The following is a 19,142-nucleotide window of genomic DNA, read 5'->3' as shown; positions in this document are numbered from 1 at the left end:
GTAAGGACTAGTAAAGACAATGACTGCCGACGTGAAACACTGCACCACACACACCTGTATGTTATAAATTTGGTCTCTTTCAAAAGCGTCCTGAAGTCAGCTTTGGCTGTGATGTATTTGTCTCTGATGTATTCTTCAAACTCTCTTTGTTTTTTCTGCAAAAAGATAATAGAATTATGAAAAAAAGTTCCACTAATCCCAAATTAGAATCAATTATTTTTTAAGCCAGGGTTTTGTAAGTCACAGCATAAAATAATTCAAAAGAAAAAGGAAAGAAGGTGTACATTTTTGCTCATATAACTAATTCATTAAAATGAAAATATGCAATGTACATTTGTAAAACGAAGCAGGAAGGAGGCACCATACAATGTATCAGTCACCACTAACGCCTGAAGGCTTGCTATGCGCCCCACTGCGCTCAGGGTTTTATGAGGTTATCTCCTTTGATCTTCCTAATGACCTCATGTGGTAGAAACTCTTAGGAATAAGGACATTAAGGCTTAAATGGGCATTTCCTGTAGACTGTATTTATATTTTCAAGCACAAATGCAATAATGTGATATAATTTACAGACACACCAACTGTAAAATAACACTCAGAACTTTATACTGAGCATTTAGCTTTTCTAGTAAAGGAATACTTATGAAAGGCATAAACTCACTGGGCTAAAAGAAAGACCTTATTATCAATTTTAATCAGAAAAGGTAGAAACTGAGCCTGGATCTGCTTTCAGTCTACTACTCTCTCCCAGCCATGTATATTTTGTGGTCCGCACATCCAAAATCCTGCTTACTAGGGTCTGAGGGGGAGGAATATTACATCTGTGGACTTTTGGACTCTAGATCTGGAGAAACTAACCAGGACAGGAGAATGATGGGAAGACATAACGAATGGAAGGCCGAGGGACGAAACGGACTGGAGTAAGCCACAGTTCCCCTGACATCCTTCACTGCTTCAGTCCCTAGGTGAGTTCGTTTCCTACACGGGAGGCAGGGTGCGCCAGGACAGAGCTCAGCTTCCACAAACTTCCCGCACCTGAGATCCCCCTATTTCAAAGTCTCTGCAGGATACAGAACTAGAGACCATGTTACAGTGTTTTGCTAGCATGCCTTAAGAGGCAGGCACTTTGACAGCCTGATACCAACTGTTAGCCTGAAGTGTATTTATCTAGTGGGATCTAACTACACAATAAATAAAACCTGTAGCTTCACTGAATCTCTAAGGTTAAAAACACAGGCTTAACCCCAAGGATTACATTTTTTTTTTTTTTAGGAGCAAGAACGTGTGACACAGACTCACTTTAATAATCGTATAGCCTAGAGGCCTCACTGGAAGTCAGCAGACCTGGATCTTATGCTGGTTGACATGATGTGGTAGAAATCACACAGGCTTTGCCAAACCCCATTCAAATCCTGATTCTGCCCCTGCTTAGCTGTGGGACCCTGGCCAATGCATTCCAACCTTTCCCAAGGACTACATTTTTAAAGTTTCTATTGTGCTGTCTTAATATATTGTGCAAGAAAGAAAATATGAACTTAAAATTCAGATTTATTCCTCATACACTTACAAGTATATATACACTTAAGACCATCAACTCCATTTTGGTCAAGTGCTGCTGATTAAGCATTCAACTAGTATTTATAAAATGACAGTAAATCTCAGATAAAATCCTCTTACCCTGTCACTGGAAGAGAATTTAATGCACCGAGGATCTTCCTTAATGATTTTTTTTACTTCTTTCCATGTGGATGTTAAGGTAATCTTTGAAAAATAAGTAAATAAAGGACGTAAATACAACTCTCTTTCATTGGGTGGGTCAAACCGCAGCACATAGGCACATAGTATTACACACTGACCTGCAATCTCTTGCAATGCCCAAGCGTAACTGGACTAGTTAGGGACAGGGAAGCGGCTTTAATGCAATCTCTTTTTGCTGGCTTGCCACCAGTTATTTTCATGGCCACACTCTCAAGGTGGCCTAAGACAATCACCTGCAAACCCTGTATCTCCATGGGCAACATCACAACTTCTGAAGAAACCATCACCAAAGAGATCAGACAAACAGGAGCAAAACCTGAACAACAGAGCGTACAAACCGCCAGGCCAGGGGGCCATGGCACCGAAGTGAAAATGAAGCAAAAGAAGGACTATGTTAGCATCTATCATCAGGAGGCACCGACGACCGCACAGAGCTGAGCGGGGCTTAGACTTTACCAAGGGAGCAGATGTGGATCTGAAAACTAGACAAGGGAATAATTTCTAACTAGTAAGAATACAATCAGCATTTTACTTTAAAAAAACCAGAGAAGAAATTATAGGAATTCCAGGAATGGATCTAAAGACCATGACACTAAAAATCCTATCAATATTTTACTTTTGGGAATTATTGATGAAAATTAATCTTACAGGAGAAACGAGACTTACTGCAGAAGTTTCATCCAGAAGTTGCCTAAAGTGCTCCCTCTTTTTTTTGGTAAGTGCTTCAATGTGTTCATTAAAAAGCTTCTCTTTCTCCTCTCTCTCCAACAAGGACCCAGATTCCCAGCGGTGATCTTTACGGAGAGTCCTCCGAGTATCAGACCAGGACACATCTGAAGAACGTACCTAAAAACAAAGAACCTTATCTATTACCAGACAGACTTATCTTTTCATATTTCAACAATAAAAAGCACATTTATTTAGTTTAGGAATGATATACTCAATAAAAGAGCTTCTGGTGACCCCACCTTAGTTAATGAGTCACTGAAAGTCTGCTTCTTTAAACCAGGAATCTTACCCCTCAGAACTCACCTAACCTATCAAGTGCGGGTCTTAGAGGTGGGGAAGGATGAAGAGAAGATCTCCCATCAACCATGGTCCCTAAGAACCTTAACAGAACTTAGGCACTCTATTTAATAGCTTACCAACTTCTGGTAGGGAAAAATGGGTATGAATAAAAAAGGAAGTAACATTGTCTTACTGTAACTCTAAGCAGCTCAGGGAAAAAACAGAAACACTAAACAAATCCAGAGCTCCAATTTAGACTTATCAATTTCACAATAAAAGTGGCACTTCTAAGCACAAACAAGGATTAGCATGGTTAACAAGACAAGGTAACAGAAGACATGACAGGTCTGGCTGGCTCACCAACCAGCAGAAAGGTATGTCTCACTGCTGGTAATGAATGGCATTACAAGTTAAGTCACACGGCTGCCAATGCTAAAAAATATGGAAGGCTGAAAAGACAGAAAAGTAGAAGAAAAAGAAACATTTATTTAATCAACATTTATTAGGCATTGAAAAACATGTCAGGTAAATGCTAAGACCATCACTGGGAATACAAAATAAGTAAGACATTATTCCTTCCTTCAAAGGGCTTGCCTTTTTTTTAGGCAAGACAGGCTTTAAGCAAATAATTGCAATAACATGTAGTAAGTGCCGTAGTGTGTGCTGAGCATGGCACAGTAGAAGGAACCGTGAGATCGCGTGTGCCTAGATGGAGTGGCATCAGCCCCCGGAAGTGATGCTGCAGTGTGCTCCTGGAGAATGGCGAAGACCGCCACTGCAGGAGGAAGTCTAAAGGCATTCTAGGTGGAGAGACAGGCATAAAAAATGGTATGATTTATTAAATGTATGATTCATTAAAGGCAAGTTCAGTAAGGTTAGCATTCAGGGGGCAAGAGGGGAAACCACAGAGATGAGGTGATACGGAGGGTGGGAGTCAGGGATGAACAGTCTCAGGTATGACACCTGAAGACGGGATCTGAGACGTAGGCACCTGCGAGGGGTAGGGACAATCTGCACCCTGCACGCGACAGGGAGAGGAACAAAGTGAGATTTGCGTCCGGCAAAGATTTCTGTGAGTGCAATAACGATGATGAACTGGGGGAAAATAGAGGCAGGGAGAGAAATTAGGTAATGACTTTAACTGTCCAAGAACAGAAGTAAAAATTGAAAACAGATGACTAGAAGCCAAGGAAGAAATCAGAGGAAGAAGCGACAGGAGTGAGAAGAGCCCGCGGCGACACAGAGGGGGGACTCGGGCCGGACGGCAGGGCGGTCAGGGGCGTTCACCGTAGGGACAAAAGACCCTACATACCTCAACGAGCCTGGGTAATGCAGGACTCTGAGAAAGTTCCAGGCTATCTCCTGGGGTCAGCACACCTCCAGCCCTACATCTCATACCATCTACATGTACAATAACTGATCATCACAGTGATGACCCTAAATCATCAAGAAAAAGGTTAAATTATGTTCAGCACACTTACTTATATATATAAAACACCTATCTCCTGAAAATGTTAAATAACCAGGTGTTCCTCTAACAGTGCTAATACCAACACTCCATTTTAAAACACTTTATAAATAACTTAGCAAATTTTATCTCCCTGAGCCAATTTAACGAATACTAAAATGTTCACTAATGGGGAAATATAATGGATTTTCTAATATCCAGCACTTATAAGGAAAAAAGCAAGAGGAACATATACCATGTCAGACAGAAGAGCCTTGAAATTCTGGATGGCTTCTTCCCGCTTGTGTTGCTCTCTCTCCCGATCTATTTCCTTCGTCTGCTCTGAGCGAGCCTTCTGAACCTCTCTTTCTCGTTCTCGAAGGCTTGCCTCAATCCGGGCTTGCCTTTCAAGCTCCTTTTCTTTTTCTGAGTCTAGATTCTGTAAAAGTGAAATTTCATTATCCTCGTTAACAACTGCATTCAAGTGTATTTCCACAGAGTAACCGGTTTGCAAACACAAAATTTCAAACCTAGTTTTTACCAAAAATATGTCTAATTTCCAAATCAACTACTGGGGATTCTTATATTAAGAATATAAGAATTTGTTCAGCAAGAAAATGTCCAAACCCCAAAAACAGCAGCAAATACCTACATAATGCAATTAGGGATTTCATTATTTTATGGCTACAGTACAAGTAAACACAATAGTTACCTTGGCTATTTTTTCAATGTACTGTTTGAAAAGGTCTTCTCTCATCGATGAACTGTCCACTGCTTTGTACCGTGGATCACTTTCTACTTTGTCTTTAACTTTGCTCCATCGAGACTGACTGTCCAAGTGATGATTAGACAACAGTTCAAAGAAATCCGACTTAATCTATAGTTTAAAATATGTAGTAGGATGGGGGAAAAGTATGAGAAATTCCTCATATCTAAATGCTCAGAACACAACTAGAAAAAAAGTTCACTTATGTTAAAGTTAAGAATAATTATTTTTAAAATGTACACATTTAGAGTGGAATAAATGTTAATAAAAAGAATATCAGAATCAATTTATGAGAAACATAAAAATCAACACAAATACAGACTCATTTAAAATCTACCAAATTCAAGATAAATTCTATTCTCCAATGAAATTATTCAAATATAGAAAAAAAAATTTTAGATTGTAACTTTTGACCTCAGAGCTGCCAAGTTTTTATAAGGAATATGAATTTGGCATTTATTTTTAGCTAAGATTCAGGCATATGAACTGATAATAAAATAACATCAAGATGGTAAGAATGATTTATTATAAAAAGTAGATGAATAAAAATTTTGTTTATTAAAATAGGTGCACAAATACCAAGTCTTTTTCATTACAAACCTGAAACCACACTGTCAAATGTCAGAACAAAAAAAAGGGTGAATATTTGCATTCTGGTTTAAAAAAAAGCAATGTTTGTACGCTTATATTTAAGAAAATGAAAATTTCTATGGTCATAATTATTCCTTAAAATTTTCCATTCAAATTTTGTACTTTTTCAGAAATTTATGTAATTTCATGTACATAAAAACATGTATGCTTTCACCATTATATAACTCAGAATGTAAGTGCTAATAACATACTTTATAAATCAAATACTAAGTTAGTAATATTATACTAAAGGCATTAAATAACATTACTCCTTTAGTGTAAACATATAATACTTAGGACCTCTCCCTAACAGTATTTTTAATTTTTTTAAATAGGGGAAGAAAGGGATGAGGTATTTTTATGCACCTTTGAGGATGTGTTTCACAATTTAGTCTCATTTAAATATTTTGCGATTCTTCCTACCCGGAAAGACTAAGTCACTGCACCAGAGGATTCCCACGTCAAGAGCTTCTCCTCGCCAGGGGGACTAAACATGCTGCCTTCCCACCCGACCGAGGGAGGGCCTGAGAAATCAGGGACGCAATCAGAATTTACAATGTGTGGGCACAAAATAAATGAATCACTCCTACCCGGTTCAACCCTCCTACTTCCTCCTATAAGCCTTACTTCTATTAGAGGGCCAAAAGGGAGGCTGATGTCCTTTCCAGAAAATACTGGGTAAGTTTATTAGCAACAGAGTCTCTGCGTTAGAGAATTTTTTAAGTAAAAGACAAAAGCTAAACAGCTGTGGACTCCTCCACTACAGAACCTAGCCTTTTTTTCACTTCGGACTTGTGGGAAATACCTAAACACCCAGTATTTCCAGACGGCGATAAACTACTTGACTAGAGACATAACGTGATTTTCCTGTTCACCCTGCTGACTTTGTTATCTGACAGGATGGACACCAGATTCCTAGATGTGTGTGAAAACTAGAAGGCAAAATTTATAGAATTTATGTTAAATAAAACACACAAGCTGTATCAAATAGGAATCTAAGTCACAGAAATTTATATTAACTCAAACAATTTTCAAATACTAGACATGAAGCCTATGAAGTAAGGATTACCATATAGCTTTTAAAATGCACGATGTATAAACAAAATAAACTTCAAATAAAATTAAACTTTATCTTTCATTCACTGTGAATATGACCACAACAGGTTACAAATGGCTTACCAAAGCTGCTATTTGTATGGAGAGTTTTAACAACCGGTTAATGTCAAAATATGTCAATTTCCACTAGCAGCAATTCAAGACCCTATTTTCCCTGTTTGCTTCTCTCCAAAAATGAAAGTAGCCAAGCATCTAGGCTATTCACCTTAATAAGGAGAAATCCTTAGCCTAATGTATGTTAACAAAAATACTTAACTTGCTAAACAGGAATTTTTAAAAGAGGGAAAAGAGAAAAAGGCCAATTTCATTAGAGGATTAACATTATATGCAACTTCAAATGTGTTGCTCCAAAAGGGACATTACCTGATCCTGAATTCTATAAAAATTGGTTATACCTACAATAACAGATTACAATAAAATAAACACTTAAGGGTAGCTAGCTACTTTCATAAACAAAATAATCTAGTAAAAACAAACAGTTTTTAGGGGCATTTTTTATAAAACAAAATTAGCAGTGAAACCTACATGAAATGATTGTTCTGGTTAGCTTGGAAATCTACTGAAGGAAAAAAAGGATTTCATCAAAAGTCAGTGTCTTTCACAGGTTTTTGACTGAGCAAATAATTACCTTTACACTTTAATTGCTCAGCTATTGATTCTATTATCTCAATGCCACAAAGACCAGTTAGACTCACAAGAACAAAGCAACTCCAATATAGCAGCATATTATTGGTACTGATCTTATTAATCAATTATATACAGTTAACATGTGATTTTAAAAGAGTACAGACGATATACTTTGTAAGAATAAATAAACAGCAGAGTCATGAAAGGATAAACTTCATCAATTAGATACTTCTCAGAATGTGAATCTAAATATACTATATTTAAACCCGTATTTTAAAGATGTCTGCTTTCATGGCCTAGTCAGTAATTGATTTTGCATTATTTAAATTGGCTGAGAAAGTTTCACTTTAGTAATTACCTGCCTTATTTTTTAATTAAGTAATGGTACGAACCTATAATTTACAGAATTAAAATTTTACAATCAAAAGAAAATAAAGCTGAATATATTAGGTTTATTTAGATGTAACGGCTATTTAATTTCTTATATTAACTAACATATTCTGGGCACAATCTCATCACTTCGTACGGAAAAAGACTAAAAAAATTGTAAAGTACCGGAACAGCGAGAGGCTAAAGTCATCACAGAGAGATACCAATTCTTTCCTCACTAGGGAATCCCATAATACTTTTCGTATCAGTGATTGACAGCTGTCAGACTGAACTGATTGCCAGGCCACACAGCACAAAACTGTAAAATCTATCCACTTGTTATAAAACAGAATACATAAAATAAGTTATAAAAAAGTATCTAGAAAAAAGAACATTAGTTACAAATGCAAAGAAAAATACATTCAACTTGTATAAAAGCAATTATAATAGGATATTAATCATTTATTCGGTTTTCTTTCACCGAACAGGTTATTATTAAACCAAAAATAGCAAGCAATTCATTAACATGACTCTAATTCAACATATAAAGTGTTTTCTGTAGAACTCAATTTTTCACATTTCCTCTAAGAAGCATAACCATTCATTTAAAAAGTTCATAGTGAAATAATTCTGGACAAATCTACTTTGAAGTCCAATAAATCAGATAGTCAGAAAATTTCAGATATTTCTGCCAAAACTTGTTTCATTTTCAGTGAAAGGGGCTTCTTCCCAACAAGAGTGGTATTACTTCCCTAATAACAGTTCTTTATAGAATTTGTAATATTTTAGCTTTCTGGAAGGAGAGACAATTGTAAATGTCAAGAATGATTAGGCTTCCTAGGCTCTCTTGCTCCATTCACAAAGCACACAGGGACACTAAGGGGGGCAGCTGCCGGTTGGAGGGCTCACGCCCTGCTGGTGCCGTGCCCCTCCCAGTCCGCCTCCCGGGTGGTGAGCTCCTCTCCCACTCCAGACACTGCTACCAAATGACATTTGGAATTCATTAATCTTTAATAGCTGACCTTTAATTCTGACAAGCAATAATTCGTATGTAAGACATGTTTACTAAAAGATTAGAAAGTCACTGAAATGCTGTCTTTTAGAGGGTAAAAAAGATAAAGAAGCTTTTTGAACTTAAATGTTACTATCTATAAAGAATCTTGAAATCTTAGCAGCCACAGAGCAGGCATCAGTGAACAGACAGGGCTAAAAACCAGTTCTGGGTTACTGCACATCTTAGTATTAATAAAATTCAAAACAAATCTATGTAGTTTAGCAAAACTACTAAAATAAGTATTATATAAGTAAAGTGACAGAATATACACACATGAACAACTGTGCAAGCTAACTCAAAAGGCTAAACAGTAAGTATTTATGCCAATGAATGAGATTAGAAACACAGCATCAGCCTAGTGCCTTTCCATTCACACTCCCATCAATCACACCACTGGAACTAAAACCATCTTACCTTCTCACCTCTGGTCTTCGAATCCTCTTTCTCTTTTTTCCTTGCAGCTGCCACAAATTCATTGAACAAGGCTTCTCGATCTTTCATCTTTTCAATTGCTTTGAATCTTGAATCTTTAGCATGCTTGGCTGCAAATTCACTAAAAGTAGCTCTGTAACAAAATGGCAAGTGTGCTAACTTTGGTAGAGCTATTTCTGCTTGTAGAAAGATACAGCAGAAGATACCATTTTTCCAGCAAGAATATGTACCCCAAAGATACTGAGTCCCAATATCTGCCTAAACAGTGAACAATGAGCTACAGAAAGGAATAAAAAAGGCTAACGGGTAAAAATGTGGTTACAGAGCTGTATACCATCAGCTGTATACTACCAGTACTAGGGGCATACCGTCAGCAGAGAATCTGTGCTTCACAAGACTCAAGAGCTCATGTATTTCCAACCTAAGATGAGGCCGAGTCTTGCTTCCAGCCATGGTGCAACAACTTTTATTGAATTAGCTCTCCTGCCATAACTAACTACAAAAGAGGACAAAATATTTGAGGCCACTGATTTCCAGCAGTGGACAATAGGAAGATTAAGACTGACATTAAGAGCCCCATCACCTCTGCCTCAAGACGATTTCCCAAGCTGCAGAGCTAGAGTCCAAGCAGAGTACAATGGTCCCAATGAACTAGAAGCAGCAAAGATCAGAGTCTGAGTGCCAAAACAACAGAGGAAGAAGCTAAACACAGACAAAACCCTAGAATACCACAGAGGGACTGTCCACAAACAGACGGCCAAAGCCAAGCCCCACAAGAGCAGCAGCGAAAGACTACTTACTCCCTATACCAAGCTGCCACATAGTTAAGAGCAAAAACAGAAACACCAGGCACTGAGTTCTGGGAAAAGAATCATATTAGGACAAGGAAATCCACAAAAGATCCACAACGGAGACAAAGTTGGTTAAGTTGAGACAAACATCTTCTACTTTCTGAGATCCACACTAACAAAGCATAAAATCTCACCTAAATCAAGGTGATCAACCTGTAATTGAACTGCCTGCTAAAACAAGAATCAACAATTTCCAGAGGTAAACAGCAGACTTCAGAGACTCTATTACTATCCACAATTTCCAATATTCAATTCAAAATCACTGAACATACAAAGAAACATGTGATCCACAGAAAAAAAATTTTAAGTCAGTACTGAACCCAAGATACGCAGATACCTATTTTCAGTGAAAGAGGCTTCTTTGTGTTGTTGTTCTAGGTTCACAAATCCTTTTAAACTATTATAGTTATATTGAAAGAATTCAAGAAAAATAGGTTCAAGAATTTAAAAACATGGTATTAATGAATGAAAAACTAGGGAGTTTCAGCAGAGGCACAGAAAATTTTTAAAAAGAACCCAAAAGTAACTGAAAGAAAAATTCACTGGAGGGCTTAACCTAAGAGCAGAAATAAAGAGTCAATGACTTGAAGTTAGATCGGTAATAACTACCTAATCAAAACAGTATGCAGAAAAATTTTGGGGGGTGAGGAGGCAGTCTCAGGGACGTGTGAGAAAATATCAAATACTTTAACAATATATATGTAATTAGGACCCTAAAAGAGAAAAGACTTAAATCAGGACAGAAAAATTCTGGCCAGAAACTTTCCAAATTTGATGAAAAACATCAATGTAGAGATCTAAAAAGCTTAGTAAATGCCAATCAGACTAAATAAAAAGATGTAATGCAGTTAGGTGTAAAAAGAAGTTTCTTCACAAATAAAAGGCATCTATAAAACTTCCACATATTTGGGTGTATTTCAATATTTGAAGCTTTCATTTTCCTAAGAATTTACTTTTATAAACACTTCCATATTTAGCATGTTTTAGGACAGGAAAAAATAAAGTCTAATTTCCCCTTGAAAAACTATTTAACCATTGTGGAAAGCAGTATGGAGGTTCCTCAAAAAACTAAAAATAGAAATACCATTTGACCCAGGAATTCCACATCTAGGAATTTACCCCAAGAATGCAGCATCCAGTTTGAAAAAGACAGATGCACCCCTATGTTTATCGCAGCACTATTTACAATACCAAGACATGGAAGCAACCTAAGTGTCCATCAGCAGATGAATGGATAAAGGAGAGGTGGTACATATACACAATGGAATATTATTCAGCCATAAGAAGAAAACAAATCCTACCATTTGCAACAAAATGAATGATGCTAGAGGGAATTATGCTCAGTGAAATAAGTCAGGCAGAGGGAGGCAAGTACCAAATGATTTCACTCATCTGTGGAGCATAAGAACAAAGCAAAAACTTAAGGAACAAAACAGCAGCAGAATCACAGAACCCAAGAATGGACTAACAGTTACAAACAGGAAAGGGACTGGGGAGGGTAGGTGGGAAGGGAGGGGGAAAGGGGAATAAGGGGCATTACGATTAGCACACATAATGCAGAGGGGGGCACGGGGAAGGCAGTACAGCACAGAGAAGACAAGTAGTGACTCTATAGCATCTTACTACGCTGATAGACAGTGACTGTAATGGGCTATGTGGTGGGGACTTGAGAATGGGGGGAATCTAGTAACCACAACGTTGCTCATGTGATTGTATATTAATAATACCAAAATTAAAAACTTAAAAAAAAAAAACCTTAACCCTGGCCCCTGACCCTAACCCCTCACCCTCACCATCAATGTCACCCACACCTCACCATAGACCTAAACCTCAATTTCACACTTATCCTAACAGTAAACCTGGACCCTAACTCTGTGACCCTATCCTCCCTTTACACAATACCAAAAACCTGACTCTAACCCTAACCCTGGCCCCTGACCCATAACCCCACATCCTCACCATCAAAAAAAAAAAAAAAAAAAACTATTCAGCTATTTCCATGCAAAAGTAAAACACCTGCTCAAAGGTATTAGAACAAAGATTCTAACTTTTAATTATTAAGAAAAAACTGGTTAACTTCAGAATTTAGAATTCAAAACATAAACTGAAGATTAGGAGTGCCACTTACAGCTAACTTCTGCTATTTTCAAGCTTTGCTAACCAAAGCCAGATTCTAGTAACCTTTTATATATGGCTGATATTACTCGCAATATCTAATTTCATTAAATCAACATTTTGAACCACAGGATATATTGCAAACCTGGTATCTATAACCATAAAAAAATTTAAGGTAAAATAAAAATGCATATCCCAGAAATGAGGTCCATGTTTTTTCATGATAAATTAAGAAGGCTGCTTTATCATTTTAAGACAGAAAAAAGCAATTATTACTATGATTCAAGAATAAACCTTCTTAAAAATGTAAAACCAATGTGTTAAAGTGAGAATTTAATTATTTTACATGTATTTATATTATTTATAATAACATAAGTAAAATACTTAATATTTTTCCCCAGGACAGACTAAAATGGAAGTTACAGCATTAGAGAGAGATATCTATGACTCATTCCTTAACTCCAAAAAGTGCCAGTTTATAACAGATGTGGTATAAGAATCCTTTTTAAGAGGGAGTAGGGGAGGTCAGACAAAGTTTGGTAGCAGAGGATGGGGAAGAGTAGAGTGATCAGAGGTGGACACAGGAAGTATGCCTGAAACTTTGATTAAAATACAAAGAAGACACAGAATAAACACCCACTAAAGTAAAGTAATTTTCCCCAGTCATTCTTTCTTTTGGAATATACCCCAACGACTGTATCTGCAAACTCTACTAAAAAAAGTTTGCTGATGGTGGTCTTTTCCCAATTCAAAGAGAGATTTAATTTTAAGTTTCTCCTGGTTTTCTGCTACCTACTAACTTGGTCCTAATCTCTATGCTAATATTAAATGTGTCAATACAGCACAATGTCCAAAGAGCTAATAGAACTTCAGTTATGTGCTTGATGGCTTTACTTTCTGAAATCTGCACAGTACAGGTCACTCCGGCAATCCTATTTGTCCCAAAAGAACATCAGTCAGGTCGGTCATACAGGAAGACTGACTCGTCTCACCCATAAAGGGAAGTAAGTCTGGAGTCTCAATTCTTCCCAGCCCATAGTTTTACGTAAATCAATGTATTTTGCTAAATCAGTTGAAAATAAGCTGTAGACATTATGAGACTTCACCTATAAATACTTCAGTATGCATCTGAGTAAATCTTTTTTTCTCTATAACCACAATACCCAAGAAAATATTACGGATTCTCTCACATTATTGTGATACCAGCCCATGTTCAAATTTCCTTAACCGTAAAACCCAGTTGCAGCGACTATGACCTGTGAACTCCCCCTTTTGATTAAGAATACGCCCAAGACCCCCTGGAGAATCTGAGACTCTTATTATCCCTGAAAGAATATTATGTTCTTCATAATCAAATACTCTATTAGCTTTATTTTCTGAAATTTCTATTAATGCCCCAATGGGTTTCTCTTATATTCAAATGTAAAATAATACCAAATATACTTTCTCAAACAATATCACTCTTCCCTACCTCCACTGACAAAAAAAAGTAACTGTTTCAACAGATGAACTTTTTATAAAAAACGCCACTGAACCTAGAGACTCCACAGTCCTACCCTACAGTTTCAGAAATTCTCTGAGATGTTCTCAGCAACCCAATTCCACTACTGCCAAAACTAAGCCATAAATAAGACAGCAATTCTCCCTGTCCGGACTACTCCTGGACTCTAACAAACCCTCTGGCCCCGTTCATTGGGCAAAGTTACCCAAATTATGTCTTATTAGCTTATATCTTATTTTCTTTATCTGAAAAATAGGTAGGAATACCTAAACCATATGGGCTGTTTTGAAGACAGAATGAGATAATGTAAGTCTGTGTATGTATATGCACATATACACAGAGATGCTTTAAATGGACACGTGTTTTTAAGTGCACATAAAATACCTAATAAATGATGTTTTTATTATGTTAGTTTAAAAAGGCGCGTAAGTTTAAAATGTCTCATTTTCGCCAGTCTGCTACATTAACAATTAATTGGAAATGTCAGGCAAAATGATACTCTAGACACTTAAAAAATTTTTTAATGAAAGATCCTTCACCACTTCAATTCAATCAAACTAATGTTCCTGCTCTGCAATTTATTCTGTGTAATACTTTAGGAACACAGCAACAGATTTACTTTATCATTTACCAGTTTGTAGAGAAGGAAAACTTATTCCTACAAGGAAGCTTTTAAAACAAAAGTACCCTTCTTGAAAACCAAAGCCTCTTGCAGAGCACCATGGATTCCTCTAAAGGAAATACAGTAAGAATAAAGATTAGAGAGGCAGAAACCAATAATCAAGTTAAGTTTTTTATGTCTAAATATCCAAAATATATTTTATATATATATTAACTAATAGTAAGAGAAAATACATACATATTTTGATATTTGATGGTAATGAACCATATACCTTGGATTAAATTTTGCTTCTTCCATCATTTTTTTGAAATCTTCCTTGGCTTGCATTATTTTGTTTTTCTTTTCCCTGCGTTCTTCCTCTGCCCTCGTCTTTACATACTGATCAAATACCTATCACAAAAAGAAATCAATTTGACAAATTAGTCTTTCATATAAGTAATCTAACTACCAAATTATGTAGTCTATAAAAAAAACTATAAGTCAATACCTTTGTCTAAACTGCAGCAGGAAAAAAATATTAACTCCAGGTAACTCAATTATATACAGACGATCCATGGCAAGTCTCACTTTAAAGATTCAGTTCATAGTATTAAACAGAGATACAAGCCCTCAGCTTATATTTCCAGAATAGAAAAAAATTAAACACCCCTTTAATTTTCATTTTCCCTGATTATAAACCGAATATTTATCAAAAATTCTCAAGCGATGTACAATGTGTAAGAGTCCTCACAAAACCTTCCAGGAAAAAAAATGACATAGAGAATCTATAATTTTACTTCTACATTTCTCTTTAAGATATATTGTCACCAAAATGTAACCATGCTTTATATCTGTATTTTTCTCCATAGTCAAGATGGTGAACTGAGCATGCAAATCTATTTCCTGCTTTCTTCGAACACCAATAAAATGACAACAGAGGACTTTTTTAAAAGTATTATTGATATACACTCTTATGAAGTGAAAAAACAATGTGCTTACTACACTTACCCATATTATCAAGTCCCCACCCATACCCCACTGCAGTCACTGTCCATCAGTGTAGTAAGATACCACAGAGTCACTACTTGTCTTCTCTGTGCTACACTGTTCTCCCCATGATCCCCCACACCATGTGTACTAAACATAATACCCCTCAAACCCCTTCTCCCTCTCCCCCCACCAGCCCCCCCAACACTCCTCCCCTTTGGTAACCATTAGTTCCTTCTTGGAGTCTCTGAATCTGCTGCTATTTTGTTCCTTCAGTTTTGCTTCATTGTTATACTCCACAAATGAGGAAAATCATTTGGCATTTGTCTTTCTCCGCCTGCCTTATTTCACTGAGCATGATGTCCTCCAGCTCCATCCATGTTGTTGCAAATGGTAGCATTTGTTTCCTTCTTATGGCTGAATAGTATTCCACTGTGTGTATGTACCACCTCTCCTTTATCCATTCATCTACTGATGGACACTTAGGTTGCTTCCATATCCTGGCTATTGCAAAAAGTGCTGTGATAAACATAAGGGTGTGTATGTCTTTTTGAATCTGGGTTGTATTCTTTGTGTAAATTCCAAGGAGTGGAATTCCTGGGTCAAATGGTATTTCTATTTTTAGTTTTTTGAGGAACCTCCATATTGCTTTCCACAATGGCTGAACTAGCTTACATTCCCACCAGCAGTGTAGGAGGGTTCTCCTTTCTTCACATCCCTGACAGCATTTGTTGTCCTTAGTCTTTTCGATGCTGGTGATCCTTACTGGAGTGAGGTGATATCTCATTGTGGTTTTAATTTGCATTTCCCTGATGATTAGTGATGTGGAGCATCTTTTCATGTGTCTGTTGGCCATCCTAATTTCTTCTTTGGAAAACTGTCTCTTCATGTCCTCTGCCCATTTGTTAATCGGGTTATATGCTTTTTGGGTGTTGAGGCTTGTGAGTTCTTTATATATTTTGGATGTTAACCCCCTTTCAGATATGTCATTTACAAATATATTCTCCCATATTGTAGGATTCCTTTTTGTCCTGTTGATGGTGTCCTTTGCCGTACAGAAGCTTTTTAGTTTGATGTAGTCCCATGAGTTCATTTTTGCTTTTTGTTTCCCTTGCTAGAGGAGATGCGTTCAGGAAGAAGTTGCTCATGCTTATATTCAGGAGATGTCTGCCTAGGTTGTCTTCTAAGAGTTTTATGGTTTCATGACTTACATTCAGGTCTTTGATCCATTTCGAGTTTACTTTTGTGTATGGGGTTAAACAATAATCCAGTTTCATTCTCTTGCATGTAGCTGGAGGACTTTCTTTTTTTAAGTCATAAACCAACAACAACAGGAAAATGGGGAGGAGAGAGAACAGCACCTCTGCAAGCTGCAAAGCACACGGACAAGTGGCAAAGGACTTGGCACACATGAGAAAGCTGACCCTAAACCAGCAGTCACGAAAACAAAGAAAGAACCTATTTTTTTTTTTTAATCAGAGGAATTCCTCAAACAGCCCTGGAATTGATGGCACTAGATACCCAAGGAAGTGAGGATGGGATACAGCTACAATAAGGCTGTTTAAGAAGCAGTTCAATCACCAAATTCCCCCATACCAACTTTCTGTGTCTGAGGAACTGCTACTCGTGAACCTCAGCAAAACAGGTGGTTATTCTCTAGATCAAGAGTTGACAAATCATGATCTACTAGCCAAATCCAGACTGCTGCCTGTTTTTGTATAGCCCAGATAGTTTTGACATTTTTAAATGAATAGAAAACATCATGACACGTGAAATATTAAATTTCAGTGTTTGTAAATAAGGCTTTAACACAGTCATGCTCATTACTTTACATTTATAATCTATGTACTCTTGTACTACAAGTGCAGAATTACACTATTTTATCAGAGATCATATGGCCCATAATACCTAAAATATTTATTATCTGACCCTTTCTGTAACAATTTGCTGACCCCTGCTCTAAAAGGTAAAACAGTGTCTCTGGACCAAGGGAACCTAAGTTAGGAATCAGGTGTACCAGCTGAGAAAACAGGGAATTAAGCAGTTATATACACTAGACACAATTCTCCCAGGACCAAAGCAGCAAGAAGTGTGACCACTGCCCAGAAGACTAGAAATAAGTTGTTATCCACAATCTGATCAGCCTAAAGATTATTTGCTCCAGGGAATCCTCAACAAACCAGCTTAAGTCGCTCTATAAGCAGAGTTTTTCAACCTCAGAACTTCTGACACTTGGGCTACATAGTATTTAGTAGCCTCCCCAACTAACAGATGCCAGCACCACCCCCCTCAGTTGTGAAAACCAAAAATGTCCCTTGGGGCAAAACTGCCCTGGCTGAAGCCCACTGCTCTACAGTAAAGGCAACAATCTGAGAGCCCACCCAGATGCTGAGTGCCCGAACGGCATTTTAGTGCCTCTTTCCTGATCATGAGCCATCAGGGTCTACAAAGACATCTAGGACACTTCCAACATGAAAAAGAGACCAAAACAGAGAAAATTTGGTAGAAACAGACTATGCAGGAAAGTGAAAACATAAAAGAAGAAAAAAATCCTAAATTGCAACCATAACCATAAACAAGAAAAACTGCAGAAAAAGAACTAGTAGAAATTAAAAGATGACATAAGAAATGAAAACTCTATTGAAGGGTTAGACAACAGAGTTGAGAAAATTACTCAGAAAGTTAAAAAAAGAGAAAAAACAGGTAGAAAATCAGAGAGAAAAGAAACTCTGAGGACCAGCCAAGCAGGGCAAATTCCAAAAAGAAAAAAATGTTGTAAAGTAGTTAGAAGCAAATAAAAAAGCAATGCAAGAAAATCTCCTAACTGAAAGATAGTGAGTTTCCCTATTGAAAGGGCCATCAGTGCCCAGCACAGCAGGCCCTCCCCGCAGGGCACACAGTCACCATGAAACTCTGGAACACTGAAGATGTGGGAAGACCTTCCACGCTTAAAGAGAAGGGAAACACGCAGGTCTCCATACAAAGGAACAGGTAACAGAATGGCTTCAAAAACAGCACCGCAATCCATAAGCAGAGCAATGCTTTCAAAATCTTGAAGGAAAAGATCTCCAACTTAAATTCCTTACCCAGCCAAACAATTCCAAATAAGGGTACAAAAAAGGTGTTTTCAAATAATGAAAGGCCTCAAAATTTTATTTCCCATGACTGTTTTCTCAAGAAGCTACTCCTCCTTGAGAAGGGATGGAATGCAGCAGAAGAGAGTAAACCGAAAAAGAAAAGACAAAGTAGGAAACAGGTGAACTCCCACCCCCACCAAGTAAGAGAGACGAAGGAAATCCCCAGGGGGCTGGTAAAGAGCTGACACCCCCAGAAATGCCTGCCGCACAGCACCTGGGACAGGCAGCCAACCCAGGCTCAAGCGGGTCAAAAGGCTCTGGAAGAAATGTCTTCACAAGATCAAACGAGGGCAACACTCCACTACTTTTCCTGACATATCTTATAGAACTATTTGGTCCTTTATGTGCAGGCACAATCTTTGGAAAAAGTAAAATAACAAAAATTTTCTTTAAAATACTTTTAAGACTTCTTTCCAGGTCAGTCTATATATATATATATATAAAACAAACCCTTTTAAAATATAGAAATAATCTATAATTATCTCACCAGTTCCCTGCTAAGCATGTAGGTCATTTTCAATAACCTTAAATATAGCACTGCAGTAAATCCAAGGATCTGCATGCTGACAGAGGTGGGAATGAGTATAGTTCCCAACCCCTTTCCTTTCTCAGTATATATTTACATATAAAGGTATTAAACTATAAATGATATCCAAGTGAATTTATATTAACTCTTTTCAGAAGCTGGAGAAAACTTCCAACCCCTTCCCCGACAACATCCCACTCAAGTTAGAAACCACTCT

General features: G+C 37.3%; 1 protein-coding gene across 9 annotated transcripts in view; it reads right to left on the bottom strand.

The window, feature by feature from the left end:
* Positions 1 to 19,142, bottom strand: part of TCERG1 (transcription elongation regulator 1) — a 58,614-nt gene that overhangs the window by 2,185 nt on the left and 37,287 nt on the right. For all 9 annotated transcript variants that reach the window (XR_008993477.1, XM_036894714.2, XM_036894732.2 and 6 more), the window contains 7 exons: positions 14,568 to 14,686; positions 9,190 to 9,340; positions 4,926 to 5,090; positions 4,470 to 4,652; positions 2,425 to 2,604; positions 1,678 to 1,761; positions 55 to 155 (listed from right to left, as the gene is read on the bottom strand). Coding sequence is in view for 8 of the 9 variants with exons in the window: in XM_036894714.2 (XP_036750609.2) it covers positions 55 to 155; positions 1,678 to 1,761; positions 2,425 to 2,604; positions 4,470 to 4,652; positions 4,926 to 5,090; positions 9,190 to 9,340; positions 14,568 to 14,686 (983 nt within the window). In the remaining variant the exon portion in view is untranslated. The remainder of the gene's footprint in view (positions 1 to 54; positions 156 to 1,677; positions 1,762 to 2,424; positions 2,605 to 4,469; positions 4,653 to 4,925; positions 5,091 to 9,189; positions 9,341 to 14,567; positions 14,687 to 19,142) is intronic.

The sequence above is a fragment of the Manis pentadactyla genome, chromosome 13, assembly GCF_030020395.1.
Source record: "Manis pentadactyla isolate mManPen7 chromosome 13, mManPen7.hap1, whole genome shotgun sequence".
Lineage (NCBI taxonomy): Eukaryota > Metazoa > Chordata > Mammalia > Pholidota > Manidae > Manis > Manis pentadactyla.
This window is presented reverse-complemented; position numbering and strand designations above follow the sequence as displayed.